The following is a 10,546-nucleotide window of genomic DNA, read 5'->3' as shown; positions in this document are numbered from 1 at the left end:
CTGTTTAACTTTCCGGAGCCAGTTGATATATAAAAAAAAAGTTTGGGCCTGGAATACCCCTTTAAGTGTATGCTCTTTTTAATACTTATACTTATTTTAGATGCAAAAGTTGTTCATCCTTTTTTTCTGGCAACAAAATTCTCCAAAAACTGCCCTTTTTTGTCCTCCATGATGCAGTTTTTGTGGCGTTTTGTACAAAATAGTGTGTAGTTAGTATACATTAGTATACAGGTTTTTTTGTACTGTTTGTTTTTTTTAAAAGTCATGTACAGTGAACCCCGACCTACGATGGCCCCAACATACGATAATTTCAACATGCGATGGCCTCTCAGAGGCAGCATCAACATACGATGCTTTTGTATGTTGGGGCCATCGCATAAACGGCTATCCGGCAGCGCTGACTGCTTCAGCTACCACCGGATAGCCGTTTACGGTGCCCCGTGTGGTCCGCTGACGATCACTTACCTGTCCTCGGGGCTCCTGCAGGTCATCTTCGGGATACCCTCCATCGTCGTCATCACGTCGCTCCGCACGCCGTCCCATCATCCAATAGGAGCGGCGTGCGTAGCGACGTGATGGCGGCAACGGAGAGCGAGGATGCCGGGGAAGCAGAGGCCTTGCTGGAGCTTTGGGGACACCACGGGGATGCGGCGACAGTGATGGAGCGCGACATCCAGGGCAGCGGTGATGGTCCGGAGCGGCGGGGACAAGGGAGTACAACTTCCTATATCAGTGGTCTACAACCTGCGGACCTCCAGATGTTGCAAAACTACAACTCCCAGCATGTCCAGACAGCTGATGGCTGTCCGGGCATGCTGGGTGTTGTAGTTTTGCAACATCTGGAGGTCCGCAGGTTGTAGACCACTGTCCTATACTTTGACATTGCACGGATCCCTCAACATACGATGGTTTCAACAAACGATGGTTCATTTGGAACGGATTACCATCGTATGTTTAGGGACCACTGTAATTCTTTCATCATGATTCAAGAACTGCTATTAAAGAATGTGATGAAAAAAACACACACACATTCACATAATGTTTCAGGTGTTATTTTGTTTTTGTTTTTTTTTCACCAATGCTGTATTTAAAAAAAATGTAAAATAGAAACATATATCCCTGATAGAAAGTGAAGAATCTAGTGCTCCAATAGTCCATAAAAATGTTAGACTTTATTGCAAATCCAAGACAAGTAAATGCTTAACATGTTTCAGGATAGTGACCCTGTAGTCATAAGCTTCTGCGCATGACTAAGGGGTTACCCCCCAGAAAAACGGATATATTTGAGAATATTTTCTATCTTAAAAAAATAAATTGTCTTGTGTCATCACATCTGTCATGCATATATAGGGTGTCCTAAAAATAAAAACAAGCTTTGGAGAAAGAGAGAAACCTGTTGAATCATGTAACCATCATGGTGGCAGGAAGCAGTGCTGAGCTTGTCTGTGTCCCGGCTGCAGTATGAGAGTTAGGACTCCAGCATGAGTCTGAAATCTATTTTAAAAAATGCTTGCGGCCAGGACTGGTAGGGGGACCCCTAGTGATCATTTTTTCAAAGTGGAAAATTAAATAGAAAGAAACATATTTTTTAATAACATGCTATTGGAAAGTTATTCTGCATACATTAATCTATAATATATCAAAAGTTTTTTTTTAAGAAAGGTACCCTTTAATATTAGTCAGTATAATATACCAGAATTACCTGCAGAGACATCAAATTTTTATGTTAGCTATCTGTAACATAGGATTCTAGTTGAAGATTCACAGAGATTAAGGATAAAAAAAGGGTCATCCAATTCTTTGTCTGCTATGTGTTTTAATATATTTCAGATATAGTTTAGGGTCTGTAAGCAGTAAAAAAGGGTGGAAGAAAACACCTCCATCACTACCTGCCCACCACCTATTTTCCCCCCGGTGTACTATAGGATGTAATGGGCAGGATTGGTTGTCAAATTATTAACAGATAAATGTGAATTGAATGAGCTAAAATACAGATAGGTTCCTTTCTCTGCACTAAGGAGATTTCAAACATATTTCGTAAGGCCTGTTTTGTAGCATTTGACCGCGTCTTAATAAATCTTTCACGTGTTTTTATAGCGATGTATTAGTAATTGTCTTTAGCAGAAACTCAGCTTTACTGAAATGTGCACTGTCTTTAAACATGATTTTTAATATTTGATTCCTTTTGCAAAATAAAGAACTTTTGTAATTGGCTTCCATAAAAAAAAAAAAAAAAAAGTTTTGTTAGTTTTTCTGCTGTATATGTGGTGAACCACCAGGTGAATGGCGGGACCACTGGTGTGGCAGTGTGAGTGGTGGGATAAGTTGGTATTAATATTTTTAATATTTGTGGATGGTATTAACCCCTAATGTTCGTGACGCCAGTGTGGTTTTTCGGGTTCTGAAACACCACACGCCCAGATTCTCCGCTATCCCAATTGCTAGAAGTGAAATTAAAGTCCACAACCAGTTATGATCAAACGAGGCTTTACAGAGTAGAAGACAGGTGTAATTATCTTCACAGCTAAGGCCAGAATTCCCAGAGAGGTGGCCAGGACCCAGAGGACCGCGCAGCTTGCTGGACCAATATACTTGTAATTAACTTGACGAGAGAGTGGACTTGACTTGACTATATACAGGACTTGACAGCAGTAACAGCAGTTTCAGTAACAGCAGACATAGACTTGAGACTTACTGGAGAGACTGTAGCTTTTGGGGTCTTCCAGATGCTGATCACTTGCACAGACATCTCTGGTGGTTGCTGTGCTCAGTAAAGTAGTTGGTGGTAAGAGCTAAGAGAGTGAATGGTAATGGCCGCCACTTTTTATAGTGGGGGCTGGACTAAAGCCCATTGTTCAAGCTGCGGGTCATAGGTTAAGCTGGTGCTCTCTGGGAGAACATTTGACAAGAAATCATGTGACTGCATAACATAACATGTGACAAGCTTACACACAGGTCCTTGAGACCTCCCACAGGTCCACTATACTACCTATACATAGAGATCCTGTCTAAGCATTAAAGTGATACACACACTTTTATAAAACCAACAGGGGGAGTCCTTGCAGGGGAGCCAAGCTGACAGGGCCTAAGGGACCATGTCCTGTACTGGGACATCACATATACTTCTAGCCACTAAGGGTCTCCCTTCTTGGCCAGAACACATTCTGTCTGGTCAAAATCTCAGATTGTAAAATCTCCCTGTTTGTAATGGCAGGAGACCAAACTCAGGAAGTGTTTCTCTTCACTGAACTTGATTGACAGCTACACAGAGCCTCACTGACGGCTGCACAGACTGAAAGCTGCAAAGAGCCTCACTGAAAGATACACAGAATGAAAGCTGCTGCACAGAACTTGAGGTCTTCTAGTCATCATAGCGCTGCAACAATGTGGGGGCAGAAGTTGTTCCCCCAGCAGGTTTCAGTGATGTCATGCCTGCTGGGAAACACCCACTTTCTCCTGCTGAGAGCTAGAAGATAAGTAAGGTAAGATACAGAACTTTTTAAAGCTCTGAAATTTTTTAAATTAGGACAGTCGTAACAGATCGGGAATATGAAAACTAGTTCTATCCTAAAACCCAACACCCATCATCTAAAAGCTTTTTCTGATTGGTCAGAATTCTGTGTTTGTAATTGTAGCTGTATAGGGTAACATTTATAAGATTGACAGACATGAAGTGGGGGGCACAGTAATGTTATGTCTGTGGAAGAGTAATTGAATAACTAGAAAACTCGGCTCTATATACTCAAAATTGTTTTTTATTGATTTACATATATCAAGATGGGAAATTGTAGCACCAATAATCCGTCTTTTGTTCCCATTTTACGTGATACAATAGATCACACAATAGGTTTGTCAGTTATCATTATTTTTTATTGTATGACTTGTTAACAAGTGTTTTAAGTGTCTATAGTCCTTTTTCAGCGCCAATAATCTGGCTTATGTTGATATTTCGAAGAAGTTGGTTACCCTGTGACATGTGATACTGGGGCTGCTGGTTATATTTAAGTTTTGTGATACAATAAATAAAACCTAGTCTGGTGTGAAATTCTCTTTATTCACGTACAGGACATTTTCAAAAGCTGCAGATTTGACCTCACTGGTGATCAGGGATAGTAGATGAGCAGGAGCTTCCTGAATAATAGGTGTAGGGGTAGCTCATTAGTCCTACAGCTGGTGCCAAGTGACTTGGATGGGCTGGAGAGGCTACGGGGGTTATCCATTCTTGTTCTGTACCCGGATGAGGCTGAAGCAGAGACCGCAGGCCTCAAAACATGGGTCACACAAGCAGTGGACGCAGGAGCTCCAGAACAGCTTCAGGCAAGAGAAGTTCATGTTCCACATCTTTATACATGGTCCGATACACCAGATGTGACAGCACTGGATACAGGCGAAGTCCAGGGCCCAGCAGAAGGCCAGGGGGCAGCCACACAGGACCGACAGCACAATGTAGCAGCAATTCTTAACCCCGCCAAAGGTCTTGTAGGACATTCCCCAGACTCCGGGAATGGAGTGAGACCCCTCAGGCTCCCCAAAAGCATCTTCAAAGAGAACCTGAAGGAAATGAGACAGAGAGGAAAACAGAAGATCCATAAGCAGATGGTTCATGGGATGCCAGTCTATTTACCACAGTATATCGTCACTATAATCCTATGGTGTCTCCAAGACCCAGAAGTATTTGATCACATGACAGATGGGGAGTTATACCTCATCCTTTAAAAGAACCTTCCTGGCACTGTGCACCACACATAATCTGTTGTTATGACTGTTCATTATGTTATCAATTTGCGTGCAAATTCCTTAAATATCAGTCAGGATTCATCCAATGTACTAAAGGGCTGGCTGTTCTCTTATTGATCAAGAATTGTGCTTGCTTAACAGGAATAGTCTTTTCATATAGCTAAATAGTTGTAAAGAATGTATTTGTGACAGTTGGGACAATGCATTAGTGCAGGTAAAATATATCATTCAGATGATTGGCTAGAACAGATACTATAAGCCCTTGGACATACCTGCGATGGGCCCATTGAGGGGGCTTTATCAAAACGTATGCAGAGGAAAAGTGGTGCAGTTGCCCATAGCAACCAATCAGATTGCTTCTTACATGTTTCAAATAACTTTTTAAAAATTAAAGAAAAAAATCTGGTTGCTATGGGAAATAGCAGCACTTTTCTTCTGCACAGGCTTTTATAAATCTGGCCCATTGACTTTAAAGGGGTTTCTCACTCCCTGGCTCTCCACTTCCACCCTGTGCTTGTCTCGGTAGGTATGGGAACCGTTGTTACTGGATATTAACTGGGTATCACATGCAAGGATGGTTTTTGCCCACATACGATAATCGCAATCCGATACCCAACCCTTCTCGTCTTGGAAGATATAATGCTGAGATGAGCACAGGGTTGAAGTATGTGTCGGGTAGCGGGACATGGTAATATCCTTTCTGCTTGTCAGATAACATTTGTAGTGTACCAGATATAGTCTGTTTATTTAATAAAAGCTGGTCTGGTAACAACCATGTCTATTTTACTATACAATTACATAAAGGCATTATGAAAAACCGTAGAAAGATTTGCACCTATAAATTTGTTTGACCCCCTCCTGGTTTTGGCTAAAAATACTGACCAAAATGAGCATCAAAACACTGACCAAATACTCTTAGGCTGTTGAAGAGTATTGTGAGGAATAAAACAGAAGTTTTATGCCACAACAAATGCCCATTGTACATCTATTTTTCCCCATTGAATTCAACAGGAAAACATCTGACAGCTCAGCTTAATTTTACAGCTGTAGTTATAGCAGCTGTAATAATTTTTTTCATGTAATTTAGACACATTTATGGCATGTTTATGTGCGTAAATGCTTCCAAACACATTAAAATTGCAAGTAAAAATCTAATTTGAATAAAACGACTGTAAAACACCCAAAAAATGCATCCATAAAGTGTAAGATAAAAAAAATCTTGAGAGAGCAACAAAAAAGGCACTTGAAAAACAAGTCTATTTTTGAGACTCATATAGATATCTATATATACTGTCGAGATAGCCCAGTATATACAGGTTCCTCTTGGTGTAAACAAAATTGTGTTCCTTGTCTGCTGCCCTTCTCTTTGTGCCATCTGTGCCCATTATGACAGTGAAGGATGAACTACACAATCCACAGGATAGGAGTCAAGCTTCTGATTGCAGGATTCAGACTGCTGGGACCCCTGTGATCTCCTGCACGGGGCCTGACTCTTAGCTTGTCCTTGGAGACTGGCAGAAGTAACCCCCCCCCCCCCCCCCCCCCGGGCCAATCACCATACTAAGACTGGATGGCGCCTGAGTTCTCTGAGGACAGGTGAGTTGCCAGGGCCTGTACAGTGGACAAGAAATAAGTTAAAGGGGAACTCCAGTGGAAACAAGTGGAGAACAAATGTTCTTAAATCAACTGGTGCCACAAAGCTAAACAGTTTTGTAAATTACTTCTATTTCAAAATCTGAAGCCTCCAGTACTTATCAGCTGCTTTATACTACACTGAAAATTGTGCAGTTCTTTCCAGTCTGACCACAGTGCTCTCTGCTGATACCTCTGTTCGTGTCAGGAACTTTCCAGATTAGATCCCCATAGCAAACCTCTCCTACTCTTGACAGTTCTTGACAGAGACAGAGGTGTCAGTAGAGAGCACTATGGTCAGACTGGAAAGAACTCCACAAATTTCTCTGTAGTATATCTGTAGTATACAGCAGCTAATAAGTACTGGAAGGGTTAAGATTTTTAAACAGAAGTCATTTACAAATCTGTTTAACTTTCTGGCACCAGTTGATCTGAAAACATTTTTTTCCACCAGAGTTCCCCTTTAAGTTCCTCGGAATACCCCTTTAACACCTGCGCTGATTCATTATAACAAACTATGTGGGCAGGAGGGGCTTTTTCAAACATCATAACAAAAACTCAGATGTATATGAGCTGTACAGATTTTCAGCCTTTTCATGTGAGAAAGGATGTTTCTGTTAGCGGGCATCCAGCAGAAATATAAAAAAAATTCTGAAGCGTTGAGACCCAGTCCCCCCCCCCCCCCCTTCCAATAGATGCCAGTTATAATAGTCTATGGACGTATAAGGACCCACTTGGACATATAAACCACCTGTTCTCTGTTCCATACCACTCACCCGAACATGCTCATTCATGTTGTTAGGGTCACGGCTATCCATGTCGAGGGGCATGGGCTCGCTGGGGATTGATTTGGGTTCAGCCATGGTCACTGGAGAAATTCTCTGCAGTCAGGTCAGATCAGTCTCTGTGTCCACATTCCTCCGTCTCCTCTTATAAAGCTGCTGAAATGGCGTTTCCATGGGGCTGAGCATCAAACAACAGCAGAAGTCACAATTGTCTTTAGTTACTCGCCTGTACCTGAGAAAAGGTGTTATGGAAACTGTTGTCAGCAAAGTCACTGACAATGGGATCGGAGGTCAAGGAACAAGGTCAAGAAGTTCAAAGCTACTGCCGCAATGATATATAGGAAGGTTATCAGTATATATTCTGCTGGGAGGAGAATGAGATTGTTTGCACTCACTTTTAGTATGCCAACCCACGGAAAAAAAAAGAGAATCCAGCTCCTGAATAAATTAAAATCTTCAGTACTTTAATGATCCCGTAAAAGCCAATACGCCAACGAGATACAGCTGCTCAAGAGACAGTATTGCACATGAAAAGCTTAGATACACAAACTTGGCAGACAGTATCACACGTGGTAGGATAAGATATGCCAGCTCAGCAGACAGAATCACACCCTGTTCCAAATTATTATGCACTTTAAACATTAATAACTCTGGGATGCTTTTACCTTTCATTCTGATTCCAAGATTATTTTTTTGTGACATATTCTACTTTGTTAGTGGTAAAATTTTGTCGCTACTTCCATCGTTTCTTGGAGAAAAATTCCAAAATGTGATGACAAAATAGAAAATTTTGCATTTTTTTTTACTTTGAAGCTCTCTGCTTATAAGGAAAATGAATATTCCAAATAAATTATATATTGATTCACATAAACAATATGTCTACTTTATGTTTGCATCATAAAGTTGACATGTTTTTACTTTTGGAAGACACCAGAGGGCTTCAAAGTTCAGCAGCAATTTTCCAAATTTTCACAACATTTTCAAAATCTAAACTTTTGAGGGACCAGTTCAGTTTTGAAGTAGATTTGAAGGGCCTTCTTATTAAAAAATACCCCATTAATGACCCCATTATAAAAACTGCACCCCTCAAAGTATTCAAAATGACATTCAAAAGGTTTGTTAACCCTTTAGGTGTTTCACAGGAATAGCAGCAAATTGAAGGAGAAAATTCTAAATCTTCATTTATTACACTGGCATATTCTTGTAGACCCAATTTTAGAATTTTTACAAGGGGTAAAAGGAGAGAAATCTTCCTAAAATGTGTAACCCAATTTCTCTTGAGTAAGGAAATACCTCATATGTGTAAGTCAAATGTTTGGCGGGTGCACTAGAGGGCTCAGAAGGGAAGGAGCGACAGTGGGATTTTGGAGAGTGAGTTTTTCTGAAATAGTTTTCGGGGGGCATGTCACATTTAAGAAGCTCCTATGGTGCCAGAACAGCAAAAAAATAAAACACATGGCCTACTATTTTGGAAACTACACCCCTCAAGGAACGTAACAAGGGGTCCAGTGAGCCTTAACACCGCACAGGTGTTTGACGACTTTTTGTTAAAGTCGGATGTGTAAATGAAAAAAAAAATGTTTCACTAAAATGCAGATTTTCCCCCAAATTTTACATTTTTACAAGGGGTAATAGAAGAAATAGGGCTACAAATTTTGGGGGTAATTTTTTCCTGAGTGTGGAAATACCCCATGTGTGGACGTCAAGTGCTCTGCTGGCGAACTACAATGCTCAGAAGAGAAAGAGCGCCATTGAGCTTTTGGAAAGAAAATTTGTTTGGAATGGTAGTCAGGGGCCATGTGCGTTTACAAAGCCCCCCTTGCTGCCAGAACTGTGGACCCTCCCCCACATGTGACCCCATTTTGGAAACTACACCCCTCAGAATTTAATAAGGGGTGCAGTGAGTTTTTATACCCCACTGGCGTTTGACAGGTCTTTGGAACAGTGGGCTGTGCAAATGGAACATTACATTTTTCAATTTCACGGACGACTGTTCAAAAAATCTGTCAGACACCTGTGGGGCGTAAATGCTCACTGCACCCCTTATTACATTCCGTGAGGGGTATAGTTTCCAAAATGGGGTCACATGTGGGGGGGGGGGTCCATTGTTCTGGCACTATGGGGGCTTTGTAAACACACGTGGCCTTCAGTCCCGGACAAATTGGCCCTCATTTACTATTGCAAACCAGACATGTTTTGTCGGGTTGTGCGCCAGATTCTGTCACATTGCACCAGAAATTCTGTCTGTGCCAGATTTTGCGCCAGAATTGAAAAAAACCCGACTAACTCTCCATTGTGCTAAGAAAACCCGAAAAAGGAGTGTGGTCGTTGTGAAAAGGGGCGTGGTCTCAGAAAACGGGCGTTTTCCCGACATTTTCACAAAAAACTCAACATATTTACTAAGGTTTCCACATAAAATGTGGTGGCTTTGAGCTGAGGAAAACCCCACCGATCAGAGCATGTGTAAAAAAAAGCAAAGTGTAGGGAAAGTGGAAAATGTGGGAAACCTTAGTAAATACCATGAATAATAAATTGTAGGGAATTAAAACCCACAAAGAAACCTACACTCCACTCTTAAGCGCCATTGTCTCTTCAAAAGCCAATTGGCGCTCCTTCTCTTCTGAGCATTGTAGTTCGCCCACAGAGAAAAAAATTGGGTTACAAATTTTGGGGGGCTTTTTTCCTATTTTGCCTTGTGAAAATGAAAAATTTAGGGTAACACCAGCATTTTAGTGAAAAAAAATTTTTTTTTTTCATTTTTCCATCCAACTTTGAAGAATTTTCATTAAACACCTGTGGGGTGTTAAGGCTCACTATACCCCTTGTTACATTCCGTGAGGGGTCTAGTTTCCAAAATGGGGTCACATGTAGGTATTTATTTTTTTGCGTTTATGTCTGAACTGCTGTAAAATCAGCCACCCCTGTGCAAATCACCAATTTAGGTCTCAAATGTACATAGTGCGCTTTCACTCCTGAGCCTTGTTGTGCGTCCGCAGAGCATTTTACGCCCACATATGGGGTATTTCCGTACTACAAATTTTGGGGGTCTTTTTTTTTCTTTTACCGTCTGTGAAAATAAAAAGTATGGGGCAACCCATGTTAGTCTAAAATTTTTTTTTTTTTTTTACACTAACAGGCTGGTGTACCCCCAACTTTTCCTTTTCATGAGGGGTAAAAGGAGAAAAATCCCCCGAAAATGTGTAGTGCAATTTCTCCCGAGTATGGAAATACCCCATATGTGGCCCTAAGCTGTTTCCTTGAAATATGACAGGGCTCCGAAGTGAGAGAGCGCCATGCGCATTTGAGGACTAAATTAGGGATTGCCTAGGAGTGGACATAGGGGTATTCCACGCCAGTGATTCCCAAACAGGGTGCCTCCAGCTGTTGTTAAA

The 10,546-nt window shown here is 41.3% G+C and overlaps 1 protein-coding gene across 2 annotated transcripts in view; it reads right to left on the bottom strand.

Moving 5' to 3' along the window:
* Positions 1–3,790: 3,790 nt before the first annotated feature.
* The window catches only part of LOC130276162 (caveolin-3-like), an 82,869-nt gene continuing 76,113 nt past the window's right edge, over positions 3,791–10,546 (bottom strand). Inside the window, exons 4-5 of one of the 2 annotated variants that reach the window (XM_056525137.1) lie at positions 7,146–7,386; positions 3,791–4,551 (exon numbers count right to left, since the gene is read on the bottom strand). In XM_056525137.1, the coding sequence (XP_056381112.1) occupies positions 4,213–4,551; positions 7,146–7,232 (426 nt within the window). In that variant the 5' untranslated portion in view covers positions 7,233–7,386 and the 3' untranslated portion in view covers positions 3,791–4,212. The remainder of the gene's footprint in view (positions 4,552–7,145; positions 7,387–10,546) is intronic. The other variant, XM_056525138.1, reaches the window with a different exon arrangement.

The sequence above is a fragment of the Hyla sarda genome, chromosome 6, assembly GCF_029499605.1.
Source record: "Hyla sarda isolate aHylSar1 chromosome 6, aHylSar1.hap1, whole genome shotgun sequence".
Taxonomy (NCBI): Eukaryota; Metazoa; Chordata; class Amphibia; order Anura; family Hylidae; genus Hyla; species Hyla sarda.
This window is presented reverse-complemented; position numbering and strand designations above follow the sequence as displayed.